Source organism: Lacerta agilis, chromosome 7 (genome assembly GCF_009819535.1).
Source record: "Lacerta agilis isolate rLacAgi1 chromosome 7, rLacAgi1.pri, whole genome shotgun sequence".
NCBI lineage: Eukaryota > Metazoa > Chordata > Lepidosauria > Squamata > Lacertidae > Lacerta > Lacerta agilis.
Genome location: NC_046318.1, coordinates 62155014 through 62176838, shown reverse-complemented (window position 1 = coordinate 62176838; position 21825 = coordinate 62155014). Strand labels below are relative to the sequence as shown.

At 41.9% G+C, this 21825-nt stretch overlaps 1 protein-coding gene across 7 annotated transcripts; it reads right to left on the bottom strand.

The window, feature by feature from the left end:
• Positions 1-2586: 2586 nt before the first annotated feature.
• PDP1 (pyruvate dehyrogenase phosphatase catalytic subunit 1) lies at positions 2587-11300 on the bottom strand. 7 transcript variants are annotated; one of them, XM_033155574.1, is made up of 3 exons: positions 11221-11293; positions 8190-8224; positions 2587-6482 (listed from the first exon to the last, which is right to left on the bottom strand). In XM_033155574.1, the coding sequence occupies exons 2-3, from the start codon at positions 8218-8220 to the stop codon at positions 4828-4830; spliced, it is 1686 nt and encodes a 561-aa protein (XP_033011465.1). In that variant the 5' UTR covers positions 8221-8224; positions 11221-11293; the 3' UTR covers positions 2587-4827. The 7 variants fall into 7 exon arrangements, with proteins under 7 accessions (XP_033011465.1, XP_033011469.1, XP_033011470.1 ...); XM_033155578.1 differs by having other exon boundaries at positions 8190-8311; positions 11221-11292; XM_033155579.1 differs by lacking the exon at positions 11221-11293 and adding an exon at positions 10698-10757.
• Positions 11301-21825: the final 10525 nt, after the last annotated feature.

The window sequence follows — 21825 nt, the reverse complement described above, 5'->3', positions numbered from 1 at the left end:
GAGAAATATAAAATGATTGCATAGTGTGGAGAACGTCGATAGTTGTTCTTCATCTAGCTTTATGAAGTCATCCAGTAAATCTGCATGGGATATTCTGGGTAGACATAAGTAGTTTTTCACCCAGCACATAGCTGAGCAATTTATCTCCAGATGTGGCGACAGTCACCAACCTAGATTGCTCTAAAAGAGGATTAAATAAATTTGTGATGGAGGGTAAGGCTTTCAATGCCTACTAGTCATGATGGCTAAATATGCCTTCTTGAGACTCATCATGTCCCAAATGCCATTTGCTGAAGAACAACAGTGGGAGAGGGCTATTGCTCTCCTGCTTTTTGACTTCTTGTAGATATCTAGTTAAGACCTTCAGAAACAGGATACTGGACTAAATAGGCCCTTGGTCTGATCCAACATTCCAATTGCTGTGTGAGCCATGTCTGTTTTGAGTGGAACATGGAAATTAAGACTGTGGTAAGCAGCTGAAACATTTCTGAGGGGCTAGAACAATCTTGCAACACAGGCCTCCTCCTATACAGATACTGTATTAGAATTCCATTCTATAAATATGATCACAAGTGGTTAGAAATTTAATTCAGAATTTTCCACACATTTCTGAAATTATACTAGATCAAAAGATGGTGGGTATCTCTAGGGATCTACTGTGGGTAAATAAAAAGCAACCCCCTCATGTTTTAATGTGTAAAAGAGTAAAATAAGTTTATGTAAGCTAGTTCTTGTTAATACACAGAGCTGTGCACAGGAAAGTGTTTTCTAGCCAAGTTATTTTGTTCTGAACATAATGTTCTTCCGATCAATATGGTACATTCAGACAGAAATACACCGAAAGGTGTTTAACCATTTTCTCCATAACTTTATTTTTTTAGCATTGCTTAGAAAGAACTAGCCTCTAGTAAAGTTTAGCTTATGTAAAACAGTAATTAAATTACTGGATGTCATAACAGATTGCAATTAGTCAGTAATGCTACACTAAGCCTTTGTGCCATCAGATGCACTTGCTGAAGGTTAGGAGAAAAGGGGGGAAACCTCTGCATAAGTTACATTTAGTTGAGATATATAACTGAAGTGGATTCTCCAAGGAATCCTGACAGACCAAGCTATAGCAGCCGTGCAAATGTCGTGTGGAGTACTCCTGGGTGGAGGAAGGAGCCAGTTTTCAGAAGGCAGGCAATCTTTAAAAACATCCCTTGAAGAATAATGGGAAGCCAGGAAGCAAGGCAAAACGTCTTTAGCATGGGTAGGCAAACTAAGGCCTGGGGCCGGATCCAGCCCAATCCAATCGCCTTCTAAATCTAGACCGCAGATGGTCCGGGAATCAGTGTGTTTTTTACATGAGTAGAATGTGTGCTTTTATTTAAAATGCATCTCTGGTTTATTTGTGGGGCATAGGAGTTCGTTCATTCCCCCCCCCCAATATAGTCCGGCCCACCAGTGGACAGTGGACCGGCCCCCTTCTGAAAAAGTTTGCTGACCCCTGGTCTTTAGTATTCACTATTTTACTTCAGGCATAAACACAATGTATGGTCTTAAATTCCTGTTAGAAATCCTAAGAACATAATTGAAAAATATACCCAAAATATTTTACCAATTAAGGATGCAGTCCTAAGAACATTTACTATGAAATGCACTACAACTTGCTTCTAAGTAACCGTGCTTATTATCACTGCACCTTACAGCATATGCATACTTTTTAATTGAAAATATCTGTGGAACTATTTGGAAATTTGTTCGATGTAGTAGGGCAAGTTTGGCAGACATATAAAAAGCCATGAAATGGAGACCAGTGAAATAATGACTTCTGACATTTATATGGGTACCCAGCAGCTTTCCAGCAAATTCACCAAAGAATGGCTAATCTCACTACTCCCATTTCGCCTTTGGAAAGTCAACAGGGAAGTTAAATGCGTTTTAAACAGGGCTATTTAACATGTACCCTACATTAGAATCATTTAGCTCAAGGGAGGGTACCATTTACATGCAGAACGCTCCCCCCCCCCCGGTCCCAGAAGGTAAGATATGCTATCAGAGCATAACTGAAATGAGACTTGTTTTCCTACTGAAGGGAATGACCAGGAAACAATCATATGTGAGGGAATAACAGGGCTCTTAGTTTGTTTCACAAAGCTACACCTGGCTTGAGTTTTATTGTGAAACTACTGAAGTCCAATTTCCTTATTCACTACTATATATTTTTAAGTTTGCTTTTCCTTAAAGCCAGTATCTGAACAACATTGTGCCCCCACTGCCTCAGCTGTTTCCCAAAATGCAGCCCAAAGCCACATATTCCATCTACTGTGAATTTGGGGTAACAAAATAAAATGGAGGAAACTAAATCAGTGCACAAGGCAAAGGAAAAAAAGCAAAACTAGTTCTGTTCTAACTCATATACCAGCTATTTATTCCAACTGCAGGTTGTCTTGAGACAGGACAGCTTTACTGTGTGCATCTTCAAAATACCACACATTAATTCTGCTATTTTAGATATAAATCCACTGATCAAATCTGACACTTTACACCATCTCAGAAAGGCAAACCAATATTTCAATGAATCCTAATAACAACTCTAATGCATTGATATTCATATAATAATTTTATTGAAGTCTACTAAAAGATATTTGTTCTTAAGATCTTATTACGTGATGTTCAGAAAGCCACAATGCTGTTTCAGTTCATTGCATACATATTTTGGGAGTCTTCATTTAAATCTTGTTCACCTTGCATTTTACAAAGTTGCCCCCACACCAAGTGCTAAACATACAGGATGAGGGTTCAATTTGTTAAGACTAGTACCAAACCAAAATAAGACATTTACACGTACTGTACATTTCACAAGTAACATAAGTCTGGATAATGTAACAGTTTAGAGTTATTTTGTAGCCAACACATAAAATTAATTGACCTAGCCAATGATATTTAATAATATTGCATGTATAAAGGCAATGAAGATTATAAGCTGCTTGGTTTTGTCATTAGCACAATAAAAACAAACATTCAGGTTGGGGTCTGGAAAAATAGGATTACTTAATTACTTTTCTTGCACACAAAGGGAGAACAATTTGTCAAGGCTATGAACAGGTCTTCAAACGTGTAGGTTACTTCAAAGCATATGAAGTAAGAATATCTTCTGACACTTGCATTTTCAACACCTGTTACTTTATAAGTAACTACGTCCTTCAGTGTACAGAAAAAAGAAAAGGGAACATTAATGCTAAGGAACTTAAGTGCTGCAATTAAGTATTTTGTAACAGGAATACTCTGGAAGCACTATTCCTTGACTCTCTTTTTAAGCATCCACATGGTCAAGAACACCAACATTCTTCAGAATGTGTCAGTGAAGAGGGAGATTTAAAGTATAATGCGTATTAGTTTTTAGAGAAGCACAAAGGATGTTAATTTTATCTACAAGTGCTTCATATTTAGACAACAGCTAGTCAAAGTAATGTTTGCATAATGATTTCTATCATAGCTATGCTACAGTTTAATAATAGAAAAAAGCAATTTATTTTGTTTTTATATTGGGAGAAGTCTTAAATATTACACTATGCTTCAGAACATAAAACTTGTGGTTGCCAAAAATGCTTTTTATCTGACAATTCATAAGCATTCTATGTGGCAGTGGCACAAAGCTTTGTGATGAAACATGCACTTTTAGGAGTTTTTTGGATGCAACCAAATGTGCACAACTAACAATGATATTTTGAAAGGTGTTACAATTGATGTGGGAATGCCAGTAGGAGGAGCATGCAGCTGTTTCCCCATTATTTGACCTATTTACAAATCTTATCACAATGCTTTCTTGAAAAGCCAACATGAGAACTATGTTATATGGATATGCTTTTGCGTCGTGATACTTAAAATATCCAAAACACCAACCAAACTGTCACTCAAACTACAACATATGTGACTACACTAGTTTACAAAGTCACTACTGATTGCCTAGGTTCAAACACAAGACCAGGGACTTATGACTGGAAATAGGTTTGGTACAAGTCAAGACTGTTGCTTGTCATGTTTTGCAAGACAGCCCTATTGAAAATTAGCTCAAGTTTCAGGAAATGTAGAATCATAGTTTCATAATGCAAGTCAAGGTTGTTTTGCATGTCCCCCATAGTTAACCCATTTTCTCATCATCATTTATTGCCCATTGAACTGTGCAAAATATAGTCTTTTCAAAGTAAGTCACCTGGTGCAAAATTTTATTCCACTACTATGTTTGGACAGGCTTAAGGTATTTATGGCTTAGACTTACTCTTTTTAACAGTGGTATTCTAGGCATGTGTTTCAAATGATATATCATTACTCAAGACCAAGAGGATAGCTTCTATTTGCCAACCAGTTAAAAAGTTCTCTTCCTTTCCTAAAGGGAAGACACCATAGCTATTTTGTAAATAAAAAAGTCATCAGCCCTATTTAAATTCAAATTTACAACCAAGTTACCCTCCTCTGTATAGTTACTGGAGATACCTACCATACAGATATTTACATGTGACAAAACACACAAGATTTTTTTTGCCTTGCAGGACATTGCACTGATGCATACAAAGCCTTTACTTCTCCAAGAAATCCCAAATTACAAGCGACTGTTCAAGCAGATAGGTTGAATAGTGCAAAGTTGTCCCAATTTGTTCTGCTCTCCTGGTAGCTTTATTTGAAAACCCTTTGACCATTGCTCAATTTGTGCAAATTATACTTGCTTCAACTGTAATTCTGATGGCCAGAGATTAATCAAATAAGTTTCACTATTATGTCATGCAGTCAGTACTGGCCATTTTGTTCTGTGAAAACTTTGGTTCACACTTTTCAGTTTAAAATTTAAAACTCTTCATTTTGACATGCACCTATAACATGGGAATTAAATTGCACCACTATAATTGTGATATCATCCCGGTACATCCGAGCCAACTCTTCTGGAAGACTGAGCATCTTTGACAGCCGTTCATGATCAACGGTGCCAAACTCATTATTTCCAACGGCATGGCGTATCAAGTGAGTTGCTGCATTCTGGTCTTCAAAGACTGAAGAGACCCGCGCTCTCCTTTCTGTTAGAAGACCATGCATCTGTCCCAGAGTTACCTTGTAACCTCCAACAGCTATTGGTTCTTCATGATGAACACCTGTTAGATACTCACCTACAATTCTAACCACATCCTGCCTGTGCATGGTTTCCCACAAGCCATCTGTTGCCAATATCAGGAATTTGTCCTGAGGTCTTAATTTGTGATGTATTATTTCTGGCTCAGCTGTGAGGTATGGAGGAGTATGGTAGTTTGGTGGGATGAACTTTGTATATTCGTTATCATTGAGCTGATCTGGGCCCGTCTCTATCACTCTCTTCTGAAGGTCAATGCTCCATTTAAATTTGACATCTCCAAAAGCTCTGAAAGGCATCAGTAGACCCAACAGTCTATCTTGTTTCACAACACTCTTTTCTTCAGACTTTGGGTGCTCCATTTTGAGTCGTGTAATCTCACTTTCGTTCTGTGCATTATGATCATAAGAAAGAGCAACAGCAGACCAAGATCCATCTTCTTCTTGGACACCAAGCATGGCCCTGCTGTCACCAGTATTAGCAACATGTAAATCAACTCCATCAACATGAGCCACACAAGCAGTTGCACCAGAGAAGGCTACACGTAGTACCAAATAATTGAGAAAAGAATTTGGATCGCCTACTTGAGCTTCTAAAGAAATGTCATTGTCAAGCCTTTTAAAGGCATTAATTAAAGCCTCTTTTACATCCGTTGTCTCCCCAGTGTTAAGGTCTATGAGTTCCTGCCAGTAAGTTCGTAAGCTGTTAAAATACAATTTGGAGGCTTCTTTACTGAAATAATCATTGGGATGCTTATGCCACTGTAAGATGGGCAAGAGGGCCCTACCACTCTCAACAGCATTTTCTATTTCAAGTAAAGTCTCATGGGGTAACAGAGAAACAGCTATGTAATAAAACAGTCTTTCACTGACAGCTTGTGCACAGGCACATCCTGCATGGCCATCAAACACACCAAGAAGCATTCCTCTTGTTTGCAAGCAAGTGGCTGCACTTCTTCTGTCTTCTATTGGTGCATTGGCAGGAAGCTGGTTGCTATCAAAGCCAAGGATAGAACTTAAGTTTTTGCCATCAAACTCTGGCACTTTGAAACTGTATTCATTTGCCTTCAGGATGCTGTTGACTTGGGGAGGTGTGAGGTAAAACCTCTGTGGTGTGGATACATAGTTTCTTGCATGAATAAACTGACTGAAATTCTCCTTTGGCCTACTGAGTGTTGCAAACTTCTTCGGAGGAACATACCTCAAGTGATTGTGAGTTAAGTGAGGTGACAAACAACACAGATGTTTATGATGACAGTAGCATGCGGTGTTGTATATCTTGCCAATCTCACAACTGCGAATTAATGGGAGCAATAGCTGAGTTGGTGCTGGCATGGCATCAGAGAACAATGGCAACCTGGGGTTTCTGACTGGAATTGCTGGGGAAGAAACACAAGCAATAAGTAAGCTTATAAATAATTTTAAAGGAAACAATACATATCAACTACTGTATTCTAAATGACAATTTAATATGCACAATTAATTAACAACAATTAACTGACAAAAACAGCAACACATTTAATGAAAGTTTAATAGACTAATCTAAGGATAAATTTCCTCAAGGAGAACACATCTCAGTTCACACTGTTATACTTGTGTAGAACTATAAACAGAGTGACCTATTTTTACAGCTGTACTAACTTAACCAGAACTTTATACTGGGAGTGTGAAAAGTCAACTAAAGGTTAAAGTATGAAGAACAGAGTCATAGATTGGGATTCAAGACTTCTTGAAGACAGTCTCCATTTCTGAACTGGCAGTTAGAAAGAGAAGTTAAGTTTATCCAGCCCAAGATTTTATTTATTTATATTGTTACTTATGTTAATTTTCCCCAACACCTCCCTCAATTTTTACAAATTTAAGGTCAAGTGTGTACAACCAATACAACATATGTGCATTTGTTTAATCAAAATGTAAGTCAGACTCAGTTTAATGGGATTTAGTTCCAAACAAGCATAGGATTACAGTCTTAATATCCTATAATAAATTTGCCTTTTTGAACCTGCCTTTTTGAAGTTTTATAACTACTAGATATTCATACAAAAGCTACAAAACTTCATTCAAGACTTCTAAACACTTGTTTGTTTGTGGCTTTAACAAATTTGATAAATAATAATAAATCTTTACTCTGGCCTCAGTCAAAGATTGCTATGGATTGCATGGAATACCATCTTCTCTTCTAAGCTATGCATTTATATAGAACACATATTCAAATGACACCCTACCTATCACTACCAATCTAAGGCCAGCCCAAATTTATGAACCACAACTGGAGGCGTTCAATGAGGAGGAGGTGAAGCTACCAACATCTGCCCCTGAAAGAAACCACATATATTATCTACTAAGTATAGTCAGGCTTAATGGTTTCCTTTTCATCCAGAAGATATTTACTCAATTGTGCATAGTTTACTATAAGACCTACTAGGTATCTGAAGAAGTGTGCATGCACACGAAAGTTCATACCAAGAACAAACTTAGTTGGTCTCTAAGGAGCTACTGGACAATTTTTAGTAATATTTTTTATGTATTTCTACTGCGTCAGACCAACACGGCTACCTACCTGAATATAGGACCTGGGTTTTTTTTTTAAAAAAAGAACTTTGTTTAAAGACTCATTAATTCAAGTGAGTTTGTTTGTTTTGTATAAAGTTTAGATCCAGCCTTCCAATAGAAGCTTCTGAAAGCTGGTTTAAGAAAACTATGGTGCACATTATTACTAATATTATTATAATATTTATTCATATACCTTCTTTCCCCCAGTCAGGGACTCATAGGTTATTATGCATAACATCCTGCTAATTTTTCACATTTGAACAAATCAACATTCTGCACAAATGTGATAATTTTGTGAAGATGATACTATTTTTTTCTTTCTGTACTGCTTCACATTCACAACCCTTATTTGTAAGATTCAAATCCTAGGAGCATGAACTACTCAGCTTAGGAGGCAACACAAATTTAAAGTAACCTTCAGATTACTATAACCTGCAATAACATATATTCATTATATAGTCTTCTAACCCCACTACCATCCCTCCAAATTCCTATTACAGTACTCAGAAAATAGGAGCACAAAAAATACATACCAATCCGCCTGGGCCCAGGACACACACACATTCTCCTGTCACAACAAGAAGCCGCCAACATCCACAAAGCAGTAGCCCAGGAAAAGCAAGGCAGAGAGTTTATTAAAGAAGGAGGAAGAGGTCTCCAACATTGAAGGGGGACAGAAAGACAAACAGTTTGTTTGTAGTGACAAGCATTAAGAAGCAGCAACTGCAGCACAGCCATCTCTCAGCAGCATTGTCTAATCCTACTGCAGCCCCGACTCACTGCTCGTCATACCTCTTGCTGAACAACATAGCACTCAGTTCACGCATGATTCATCTGTCAGTCCAACCTAAAGAGCAACAAGCACACTCATCCTTTTAAAGCAGGGCTGGGGATTTTTTTTTTTAAAGCTAAGCACCAACTTTAGTTGATTAGAACCACAATCAAAATTATAGGTACCAGCTCTGCATGGGACAATGTAAAATTCTACCTTAGTTGCTACAAACTAAAGTGCTCAATATTATTCCAGCTCTGTTGGCCTAACAAACATTAGTAAACATAACACTATTAGATTCCTGCACTGTGGCATTTAAAACCACACATATATGCCACATTAAATATGCTCATGAATAATCTGAAAAAGGTGCACATCATTAACAGAGCGAGGGATGGAGCCTCCCTGTACAAAGCGACTTATCCAATAGTGTCTTCCTTTTTTCTCCTATACCCCTAACTTGTTGAGGGTTTTAAATACATGTACATATTTATTAGAGAATGCTTATCTGGGATATTGGTGGTGCTAAAACTATGCACAGATGACGTCTGCAACCCATACATACAGAAGGGTTCCTTATAGTGAATATTCAACTCTTCTACAAGGAATCAAACTGGTCCATAGCCAATTCAAGTGGAAGACAGGCACAATTGCAAGACCAGTAGTATCTCATCAGCTATGCTATCTGCAAGGATAACTTCTTACTTTCAGTATGGTGGTATCTTGACAACAAATTAAAAGAGCTTCTCATTCCTAGGAAGCCTGTACATCCAATCATACACAAGGCCTGGGAACAACTGTTGTGCTGATGAGGTCTTATTCACTCCTTAGGTTTCAAGACAGGAGGAAATATGATTATCAAAACTGCAATGATCAATTGGTTGGATTGATTCTTTTAAATCAGTTAATGTAATAGAAATGTCCCTGAACAGCTTCCTTTAAAATATAAATACATGCATATTTTAAATAGTACTTAATATGAACTTAAGCAGTACTCTCTCTTCAAATTGCGGGAATGCCTCTTCTAAGATAATGGGAAGTATGCAATGCCCTTGTTCCACTGGCCCAAGGATTTACACTTGTGCAGTGGAACTTTCCTCTAGCAATCCCAAAGTCTGCTCTGGAGGGTTGTGGGAACCCTCAGAAAATATTTAGAGGGCACACAAGGGGAAGGAAAGGTGCTATGGTAAATATTTGTCCTAACAGAACAAGAGAATTAAGCACTACTTTGGATACAAGCCAATTGATAACAATCTAAAGATAAACAATGTCTGCTTCTTACTTCCGAACTATAATTCTGTACATCTCAATTAAATTTGCATATGGGCCATCAGCCAGGATTTAGCAATGGCTCCAGTTCTGACATCTAGAAGCACATCAAGTGAGAGTCTTTGCTTATCTTCCTCAATACAGCGAAAGAACGGCAGCAGCCATCCAAGGTTGCAGAAAAAAAAGCATTCCCCAACCCTACCTGGAGACTAAGCCTTCCATATGTAAAGAATGTGCTCCATTGCTAAACCTCGCTCCCTCGTGTCTTGTGCGCGGGTCACGATTTAAGAGACCACAGATGCTTCCATCAACAAGACGACCCCAGTGCAGCTTTCTTTTTTAGCAACTTTAAAGGCACACACTGGTTGGGGGAAACGCAGCTCTCTGGATGTTGCCAGGAATTCCCACTCCCACCCAACCAGGGCCATGAGAAGGCGGCAGGGATTTCATCCCGAGGGCCGCAGTTCCCCTGCCTTAGCTGAAAAGGGTGTAGCTCGCCTCTTCTGCCCATTGCGCCTTTCTGGCCAGCTCGGAAATGCAGCCTGGATTACACACGTGGGAAGGGAGATGACGGGTTAACTTCGGGTTTTAGTTTTTTTTTAAAAAAAAAAAAACCCCTGAGTTTGATTACCTATTGGTGGAAATTGGGGTGTCTCTCCCCCCCTTCCCCAAAATCAAAATAAACCTCAGCACCAGCATGGAATCTCGGCCTCCCTCCCGGGCATCCTTTTCAGCAGCTGGGCGGCACCTGCCACAAGAGCAGTTTCACCGCCACCACAACCATCTCCTCCTCCTCCTCCTCCTGACCTCCGCCTACTCGGAGGCCCCAGGCATCGCCTCGGGCCAAAAGGCAAGAGCTGACACACCTAACCCTCCCTTCACTCTCTCACACACCCACCGGCAGACAAACGCTCCGCTCCGCCCCAGGGCCTGTGTCAAGACCACAGTCAAGACAGACAAACACACACACACGCAACACACCCTCCTCAGAGAGACTGACCTGGTCTGCTTTAGGGTCGGGGCCCCGCTCGGGCAGCGGGAAATGGAGAGAGCGGGGAAATTTGACACCCACCCCTCTTGTCTGTCCGGCCCCCTCAGCGACCGCCGCGCGCCAGGTGGAACTCGCCGCCGCTGCCGCCCCGCCCTCCCCCACCCACCCCCCCTTTCCTTTATCTCGCCGCCGGCAAGCGAGAGAGAGAGACAGAGAGATATAGCCTGTGCGCGCGCGCCCACCGCGTTCCAGCAGTAGCAGCAGCGCCGCGCGCCGAACGCCCAGCCCGCCGCGTGACAGCTTCCCTTGTGTCGTGGGCGGGTTTTTTCCCCCTTTCTTTCTCCTTTTTGTGACGAGCCGCGGCTTATAAAAGCCTCCGCTCGGCCGGGCTCCGAAGCTCCTATTGGCTGAAGGACGACCCTCACGTGAGCCTCTCCCGTTCACCTTCCCCCGCCTCGCCTCGCCTCGCCCCGCCCCCTCCTATTTCTTACCCCCCTCTCCTCCTTTTTTCTTATATCAACGGTTTCCTTACCGGCGGAAGGATTTCACATTCTCGTCTTCTTCGGCTTGCCTTGTTCCATTGGTGGGTAAAGATCTTGCTGAAGCTGAAGAAGAAGCCGCCGCCGCCGCCGCGGATGAGTTCCTCCTCGTTCTTCTTAGCGCATTTCGGTTAGACGCAAAGAGGCTGAGAGGGGAGAAAAAGGGCGGGCTCGCAAGAAGAGGCTGCGCTTCGCCGGAGGGGGCGGAGTTTATCCGAGCTTGGCCCGCCTTTCCTTCCTCCTGCCCTATCGGGGCTCTTGGGGGAGGAAGGGCGTGGCCCGCATTCCTCCTGTGGAAGGGCACGCGGGGGGGGGGGGCTGTTAAAAACCTCGCATAGGCGAATGAAGCGGGCGCATTTCCTTCTTCCGCCGACTTTTTTTTAAAGAGTCCAGCAAGGTCACTTTCAAACCTTTTGTTCCCCCTTCTGTATACATACATTGAAAAAGGTGGTGGTCATAAAGATGAGTGCCAACAGTGCCCGTATCCTAAAGTGCCTTTCCTTGGAAGAAATCATCACCGATTGCGGGTACAAATCCTCATTTATTTTAGTTTTAGGGGTGCCAACTTGGAATAAAATATTCGGAGGGGGGGGCAGGTAAGCCCTGTTCCGCACAATCGATCACAAGACATGGCACATGAGCACCATTGGAATGACATAACAATGCTCATCAACTTTTTTGTGGGGGGGGGGGTCCTGACTCCCTCAAATATTTTATTGGGGGGAGCGAAGGGACCTCTGCATCTAGGAATTGACTCCTATGTTTTAGTTTGTATCCTCATCTCCAGGGAGCGGAGGGGGCTGTGTGAGGGAACACGTGCCCCCTCCCCACTTTTATCTTTACAACAACCCTGTGAGGTAGGTTAGGCTGATGAGAGAGAGTGTAAAATTGTTTACGGCTGGCTGCCACTGATGGGTGGGGATCGGGTTGGGTGATGTAGCCTGCTAGGCAATGATTTGCGGGAGAATCAGCCACTGGAAGAGCTTTGCATTGGGAATTGCAATCTCTCTCCCCCCCCCCATCTTTCCAGTTCATAAAAGGCTTATAAAAAGGGGAGGACCCTCCTCTCCTCAGGTAGGTGGGGATGAAAAAAGCTCTGCTGACCCCTGGTCCTAGCCCAGCACTAGGCAAACAGAGACAGGTCTCTGCCCGCAAAGAGCTTACATTCTAGAATAGTCGAAGAGGGGAAGACGTAAGAGGTGAATGCAACTATTCTATCTACCATTAGCAAGCTCAACCCCATGAATTAAAAAAAAATGGCACTGTCCAGCAGAAAGGTATCAACAGACAGGTTTGCAGGAGTCCATAAAAGCTTGAGGGACCCTTAAGGGGTGGACCCCAGGACAGAATAAGGAGGGATGAGTGTTCTCCTTGGTCACAAAATGCTGTGAGGAAATGAAATGGGAGTCTCTTGAAAGAAGGCTTGGCTAGCGCTAGCGGACTGGACCTCTTGATAGGAGCACTCTTCACAAGTCTTGTTTGTTGCAGGTTTCTACTTGTGCGTACCGTTTTCCATTTAAAACAAATGTAGCTGATGTCTGAAAAGGACTTTATAATCTGAACATGGAGACAATGTATGTACTTCTGTTGTACTTCTGTAACCCAAGAAAACCTTTAATAAAAATAAATAATAATCTCTCTCTCTCTCTCTCTCTCTCTCTCTCTCTCTCTCTCTCTCTCACACACACACACACACACACACACACACACTATAAATAGTCAAGTGCACTTGATGATGCTGTACCAGAATTCAAAGTAATGTGATCCTGCCTTGACCTCTTTTTCCCTCGAGGATTACTTCGTTTTCCCTCAACCTACCTACCCACTTATCAGACAAGAGGCTTTGCACCTTTTAATAACCATCATAAAATCAAGACATGAGGATCAATAGCTCAGGCTTTCCCCATTGCTGCATCTGTAGGCTGCAAAAAGTTCCCCTTGTTTGATTTCTGCCTGATACATGGTTGTTAGAGTAGCATTACATTTTTTAAAAAGTCAATCTCGTCTCCATGCAGAATCAAAGCAACACCAAATTAGAGAAACGGAGGGTGAGGTGGAGACAGAATATGATTGATGGTTCTATTTATTATCCACTCTTTCAAGAAGCTCAGTCAGGGAGGGTAACTTTGGTTTCCTGTCCAGACACTGCTACTCAGAACCAGACTCCCTTCAAATCAACAAATTAATCTTGCATGCCCTGGGAGCGATACCTGATGACCAGTGTTTGCACCATCTGTGCACCTGTGGCCTTTTGCAAGGAACATGCTCCTACCCCATTGGACTTAATAAAAATAGATGCAGATATAACAGAGGAAGGGGGGAATGGCAACAAAGAAGCTAATGTGTGGTTATCAAAGTATAATTAAGATAGGGCTATAACACTTGGATTCTAAAATCATGTTGATTTCAGTGAAGATAACTTTCAAGTTACATCACACAACAGCCTTTATGAAAGTTTTTTAATGTGCATGTTTCAGTTAGCAGTCATTTAGAAGTCCAATCAGGACTCCTGCTGCATCTAATTAGGATTGGAGGTTCTTGGCCCCTGCTCTAGACCATTGATCTTCAACAGGGGCGTCAAGAATCATACTGGGTTGGCATGACAGTCTGAGGGGTGTGTGTGACCAGATGTAAAGGAGGATGGATGTCCTCTTGTATCATTGATAGTTGTGTATAAAAGGGAAATTTCAGCGCTTGCAGCTTCACCATTTCACTGCATCTAGCAACATTCCGTCTACAATGCAACTCTGAAAGCTACAGAAGCCCTGCTCTTGCCTGTAGAAAAAGAAGGAAGGTATACGTATATGGTTAAGAAAAACAACAACAAAGTGGGTCTCATGTTACAGGTTGTAGTTAAAAGTGGACCCTATATCTCAAAACTGTTGAATGCTGCTGCTTTAGAACCGTAGCTGGTGCTGTTTGTAATCCCCAATTAGTTCAGAGGTCAGAACTATTAATAGAATTAGCTACTGGCTTGTGCTGCTGTTCTGCAAATAACTTTGTACGATGAGGTGAGGGGGAGACTTTTTAAAAACAAAGTACTGTATTGCTCACCTGAGATAGCAGCACTCTGCTTAATGTTGCTTCATTGATTCACCATCTTTCTGATATCCTTGAAAGTTTACAAGCGTCTTGACTAAGTGTAGTTTACCTTGATGTGACCTGATGGTCAGTTGGTTTGCGTTTAGTCTGCTCATACTATGTTTAGAATGGCAGAATGCCTGTGGGGGGAAAAAAGCTGCGTAGGCCTTCAGTTTAGTCCACTGGGGCGTCAGCAAAATATTTTTGGTGGTTGTGGCATATTTAGGCTGCTGCTTTCAGCAATATAAAGTAGTACTGCTGCTCCTGAATTTATTTTGCAACAATTTACTTTCCCCATGGTTGTAACTGGTCCCTGTTTGTGCTGCAGTGACCCCACCTGGTGTGATATCTAAAGGCTTTCTTGGAGGCAGGTTGAAACATGCACAAACAAGAATCAATATTTATTTCCTGGCAAAGATGGCAGACTTTTCCTTTTCCTGCATGCCCAGCATTGGGTGAATTCATTCATTCACTTCTCTTTCACACCTTCAAGGACAGATCCCTGTTTAATACCACTGTTATATAAATAACAACTGCTGCAATTTGTGGCTTTGATCTCCAAGCTGCTAACCTGTGGTCTGGAATAATTAACCCATCTAATGTGACTACTTTGGAGTAAGTCACTTAACATTGGCACAATGCTTTATAAAGAAAGACCCCAGGATAGTTTACGAAAAGCAAGGCAATAAAAATACAACAATATCATTACATCCAATAAAACAGCAAAACATTAAACCCAACATTTCACACTTCATAGCAACAACACAGTACTGTGCCTGGTAAATCAATACAGACACAATGGCACAAACATTAAGATATCCCAAAGACATGGGTGAAGAAATGTGTCTTTAATTAATAACAGAAAGCTCAAGGGACTCAAGTTAATGTACAGGGTTCTCCCCCTCACCATTTTATCCTTACAACAACCCTGTGAGGTAGGTTAGGACGAGAGTGAGTGACTTGACCTAAGGTCACCCAGCAAGCCTGTCCCCTCCAGATGCTGGACTGTGACTCCTAACATCCCTGGGACCTGGGACAGCTCAGTCAGTAGAGCATGGGATTTTTAATCTCAGGTTCATGGATTCGAACCCACATTGGGCAAAAGATTCCTGCATTGAAGGGGGTTGGACTAGATGATCCTCATGGTTCCTTCCAACTCTATGATTCTATAATCATTTATGCTGGCTGGAGCTAGTGGGAGGTAGAGTCCCACAACGTTTGGAAAACAACTGGTTCCTCACTCCTGCCCCATAAACGTACTATCATATTTATTAATATATCCTAAATTCAGTTTTAGCAATAGCAGCCAGTAATTAGATAATAAACCCCCTACCTACAGATTCATTATCTTAAACAAAAAACTAAGAATCACTCAACAACAGCAACAACACAAAGCAACCTGTGGTGTTAGTAAGTAGGAAAAGCCAGTGTGCAGGGATGGGGGGGGACCAGTGGCGTAGCAAGGGAGGGGCGATGGGGACGGGGCACCCCGTGTTCCAGGGGAGGGGGGTGGCACTCGGCGGCCCCTCGCGCCACTCCCCAAGCCAAGCCCTGCTGCCTGGCACTCTGTCCGTGCTGCTTTACGGAAGGCTGGGGCAGCCCCATGAGCTTCTGCTCGCTCGGTCTCGCCCCTGTGGGGGACCCATGGCTCTCCCAGGTGTTGTACTACAACTACCATCATCCCTGAACCCTGACCATTAGCTGTCGGGCTGGGTCTTCTGCAATGTGGACTCCAACAATAGGTTCCTTCCTCACCCCTGTCCTAGATTATGTGGAACTGAATTTGCGTTTGAGGGATTTAAACTGGAAGGCAGCTTGGTGTCCCTAGAACTCAATGCACCCTCCATAGTTCCCTTGCTGAGTCTTTGGGGCTTCTTAGGAATTGTTTGAGCAGTATAAACAGCCACCAGCTACATCAGTGCACCCCACAGATAGGTCAGTGGAGCTGGCAGGGGCTGATGGGAGTTGGAGTCCAACAACATCCAGACTCCCCAACACAGGCTCCCCACTCCTGAGTTAAAGGCTGCCCACTGAAATTAAATTAAGTGAAACAATCCATAGCTCCTAATAGACAGTTTTAATTCTCTTTTTTGTGAATTACTAGTTTGGGCAATCAGAGGGTGGTTTGTGGGAGTTTTGCTGGGACAAAGGTAAAGGTAAAGGGACCCCTGACCATTAGGTCCAGTCGCGGGCGATTCTGGGGTTAACTTGGCCTCATTTTCTTAGGTTTGAGTTGATATTATATCATCAGAGTTATTTTAAAGCTTGCTCCCCTGAGATGCCCAGAGCTCAGCTGAGGCCACCTGTTCTAACTGTGTGCTCTGAGAACCAACTGAGCAACATGTCAATCACAGCTGCCGTTTGTCATTCTCCAGGCGCCAGAGCCATCTAGGTTACTCAGTTTCAATCACACATGGGTTGGAAGCCACATAAGCAGCACTTTCTCCTGCCTTTGCATTCATCCTTTTGTCACCTTTCAGTGCCCACAAGAGCCCACCTGAAACGCTTATAAAGCCACCCAAGCTTGTGTGCTGCAGAGGTCATGAAAATGTGCTATTTTCAAAATGTGGCCTGTTCTGGGTGCCTGCCAGGTTGGGATATATGAGACTAGCAGCAAAATATATTTGTGTTTAAGTTTCAGATGGGTTGGCACAGACCAAGGAATTCCTACTGACCCACAGCACCCAGCAGCAAATACCTCATTAAAGGAAAAAACAAAAAAACAAGTGATTTACATAGAACTGGTAAGCTGAAATGTTTCAGTGTAGATATAGTATAGTCTGTGGAACGCTCTCCACTGGGAAGTTTGCCTGGCGCCTTCATTATACACCTTTAGGCACCAGGCAAAAACATTCCTTTTTAACCAGGCCTTTGGTTGACTTCTTCAACATCCCATACCCTTTTAAAATGTGGCTTTTTTTGGGGGTATTATTTGATTATTGCTTTTATTTAAATTTTATATACAGTACTGTGATCTTTTTATGTGAACCGCCCTGAGACCTCTGGGTATAGGGTGGTATAATAATAATAATAATAATAATAATAATAATAATAATAATAATATAGCAACTTGAACAATTGCATGTCAAAACAAAATAGGAAACAAAATAGGAAATTCTTTCCAGTAGCACCTTAGAGACCAACTGAGTTTGTTCTTGGTATGAGCTTTCATGTGCATGCACACTTCTTCAGATACACATGTCAGTTTACCCAGAACAGAGTAGGGATTGGGGAATCTGTCAATTTTGGTTTCTCCTAGTTTCTTTCTTTCTCCCCCCCCCCCATTTTAAGTTCAGTTCTACACATTTCCACATCAGTTTGAAGCAGGTTTTTAATTTTTAATTTATTTAAATATGACTGTGTTTCAGTCCACATATTGTTTTGGAAAATACAAATGTGGTATGTTCTCCTTTAAATGAGAACTGGGTTTAACTTCTTCCCCATCCTTCCTCCTTGTGACTTGGGAAACTATGGTTGTATTAACACAGCCTAAAATCACACCAGCCTTTTCTGCAGCTGCAACACACTGCTGACGAATATTTAGCTTATTAACTACAGCCCTATTTTACCAATATAAGATGTAATAACAAAAACATAATCAAACAATGGTTAGAGAAGGAAGTTTCTGCAGATCAGCAATGGGGACCCTGTGGCTCTCCAAACAGTGGCGGAGTTAGCTGCATGGGTGCCTGGAGCGGCAGCCATGCCATGCACCTGGGGGTGTGTGCAGGGTGAGGTGCGTGGGGGAGCGGCAGGATTGGCTGCATGCGGTGGCAGGGCGATCGGCTGTGTGTGGCGGCGGCCCGAGCTACTGCGCACGGGGGGGGGGGCAGGGTGAGCCCCCTGTGGTGTGCCTTTTTGTCACCCCCCCCTCAGGGATGACACCAAGGACGGACCGCCCCCGCCCCCCTTCCTATGCCCGTCTCCACATATTGTTGGACTCTAATCCCTTTAGCCACAATCAGCATGGGAAGAAGGGGCAAATAGACTCTCTCATAAAGTTTATTTTCTTAAAAATGAAACCAGTCAGCCCCCTATCTTTTTACATATTTGATAATCCACCACAGGGAAGACGACATACTTAAAATTCTGAATGCCTGGCATCTGTAAACAATATCCTAAGCCTATTTCATGTTATCTTATTTACATTCCTGTGTCCAGACAACCCATGTTTGGGTTAGCAGGATATTGCACACAGGATTTGAGATAGAGCTACGAGCAAAGGTTGCTTAATGTTCCTAGCTATATTCTTGGCTCCAGGGCAGAAATCTTAGAAGGAAGGAACTGGGAGAAGATAAGAAGAAACTGGGTCATTGTGACTCTGTCCTGAATAGAAAAAAAGATAGCAAGCAGTGGAGCTTCTCATTTATGTCATTAGAAAAGAGATGAGACCTTTATTTTAGTACTGTTGAAATGATAGTGTTCCTCCTCTGAACAGCAGAATGAATGCTTTGGAGCTTTCTCTTCTTAAACATCCTTTTGATATTTCTCATCAAATAATATAGAAAATATACAAAAAGTATTTCCAAGAGAGGAAAACCTCTATATAAATAGAGGTTATTGGGTTGTTGTTGTTTTATTTTGATTATGTACTTTGTGGTTTCATATTCTGATTTTATTCTGTGAACTACCTGAGACCTGCATATATAGGCCTATATATAAATCCAATTAAAAATAATAATAATAAAACTTCAACTTATACATTGTCTTCCAAAATCCCACAAAAGGGGACATTTGGTCCAAGTCTCGAAGCATTGTTTGCCTTGTAAACATTGTAATCGAACACATTCTCAGCTCATATCTTTCTAATTTCCCTACTTTAATCAACCACCTTTTAAAAGAAAGAGAAGTAGGATCACATAATTTTTTTAATGGTCAACATTATTGCTGTCCTTGTTTGGTTTCAAAGTAACTCACAATGCTCTTGATATATTGACTAGACAGTATTAAAAGAGGATCTGAGGCTACCATTAGGCTTATCGCGTGCGCAATTTTGCTTCGTCTTGGTGGTTCTCCAACACATGGGAAAATAAACACATTTTGAGTTTTAGATAAATTTCCTTTGGAGAAGAGGGCACTGATGGGCTCTTCCTTTATAAATATCTGCTTACTTACAAATGTACAGTCAGAGCCAGAACATGGATGCAAGCATACAAGTAGCCCCCTAAAGGCACAGCAACAAGAAGCAGGTTCAAAACTGCCTCCCAGATTTGCTGCTTGATGCAGATGTCTCACACTGCCTGATGCTTGGAAAGCATCACTGCCCAAGCCCCAGAAAGTCTTCATCCATTACATGTCCTCGAAGACAGTTCAGCACTTGCTTTATTTATTTACTCAGCAAACAGCCCCTCCACTGATTTCAAAGCCAATAGGATGTTTGTTCTTTCTGTTAAAGATATATATTATGGAAACAATTCTTTTGCAATACAGTACAGTTCAAAATGTATCTCAGCAGGTGAAAGATTGTTAATGGTGGTTTCTACACTGTGTGGTGCCAGTAAGTGTTCATGCCCATGTGTTCTTCTGTTTGTGTACTAGAGACAATTTATTTGCATCCAGAGATTTAACTTCTAGAAAGAGAGCTGAATGCTGAAGGAGGAGAATGCCAGCACCCCACGCTAACAAAATACTGCCATCTCCAAAAGACCAGTGGTTAAACCAGGAGTTAGGGACTGTTGGGCTTAATGCCTTTTGTCTCAATAGGGCAGGGATTGGGGAGCCAGTGGCCCTACATGTGTTGCTGGACTCCAGCTCCCATCAGCCTCAATGGCCAATGGTTAAGGATGATGGGAATTGTAGTCCAGGAACATCTGGAGGGGCGTAGATTCCCCATACCTGGAACAGGGTGACCTGGTTCAAATCAAGGACAAGGCATAAAACCAAGGGTCGCAAACCCTTGGGGGCCCATGGGATAACTTCCAAACCAGAGAAAATGTTGAGGACACCTTGCACACATAACCACACACTTACTGCAACAATGCAATGGCTTCCCACAGTGGCACAGGAGAGGTGGAATGAGGTATAAACATGCAAGAACAGCAGCAAGAGGGGTCAACTAGCAGTGCTACACAGTAGGAGATGGTAGAAGGGACGACTCAGTGGTAAAGCACCTGATTTGAATGCAGAGCATCCCAGGTTCAATTCTCGGCATCCCCGGGTAGGGCTTGCAGGGAATCCTTGCTTGAAATCCTGGAGAGTTGCCGCCAGTGAATGTGTACAATACTGAGTTAGGTACACCAATGGTCTGAATCAGTATAGTGTTTCCTATGTTCCCATCATCTATCACCCTTTTTGATTATATTGTTTTCAAACCACGGAGAGATACCATCTGACATTTGCATTGGTTTCCGTCACTTCGAGTCCGGCAGGTTCATCCTAAACCAGTCGCCATAGAAGAGAGCTAAAAGGCTTGCAAACCAATCTGCACATATTTTTGTTGGTTCAGCTTCACAATTAGATGTAAAGAAGTGATGGTACAGTATCTCAAAATCGCCCTTATCCATTGCACTTGTTTCCCCCCACCAGAACATGGATTTAACCGCTATGCCCTGTGCTCTTGTAAACCAGACTATTGCAATGTATTTCGATTGGGGTTGACCTTGAAGAGTGCTTGAAAGTATCAGCTGCTGCAGGATTTGGCAGCTCACTGCTAGATGGGCATGGGCTACCAGACTTATTTAAGATTTATTTTTAAACTGCATTATTTCACTTCTGGACACTCTTCAAGGGGCTGGCTTTGACCTACAATGTTCTGGGACATGTAAATTATAGGGAATTTCTCTTCCTATGCAAACTGTCCAGAAACCTCTTTAGATTCACCGAGGAAGCTTTGCTTTGGGTTCATGTTTGCACCATCTCATATCTTTGAAACTTATCAGTCTTGAGATTTTAATGAGTGAACATTTCAAGACAGGCATTTAGTGACCTGATTTGATGGTTTCCCCCTATTATTATTTCATGGTATTGAAGCCTTCCTCACTTTGTTGCATTTTTAATTTAATTTTTAATTTTAATTATAAACTCAACTGATTTTAAGAAGGGCAAGGGGGGGGGAGAGAGAAAAGAGCAGTTTCCCCCCCCTCAAAGGATCTTGCTACAGTGGATTGGTTCAAACAAGATAACTTGCAGGTCATTTTCAACACACTGATCCCAAGGCATAAATATACCACCCATTTCTTCTTTTTAAATAATGGGGGGAAAGTATTCAATATTTTCTAAACAATTTATAACTAAGTGTTTTTTATATGAACTTTTAAGCATATGTTGTAGTGCAATTTGCCGGAGAGATGTCGTTGTCCAAGGGGCCCAAGCCTAGTATGCATGGCATTCTGAATTTAATCTACTTGATGACTCAGACAGTACAAGGCACAGGCAGGAACTCTGCTGCAGTGGAAATGCTCATTTCCTCAATTACTCATAAGTAAAATATGTTGGGAGCACAGCCTAGTAAACATATTAGGAATGTGACGTTTACTCTGCCAGAGTTATTTTAAAGAGGCACTGAATGTTTTATATTG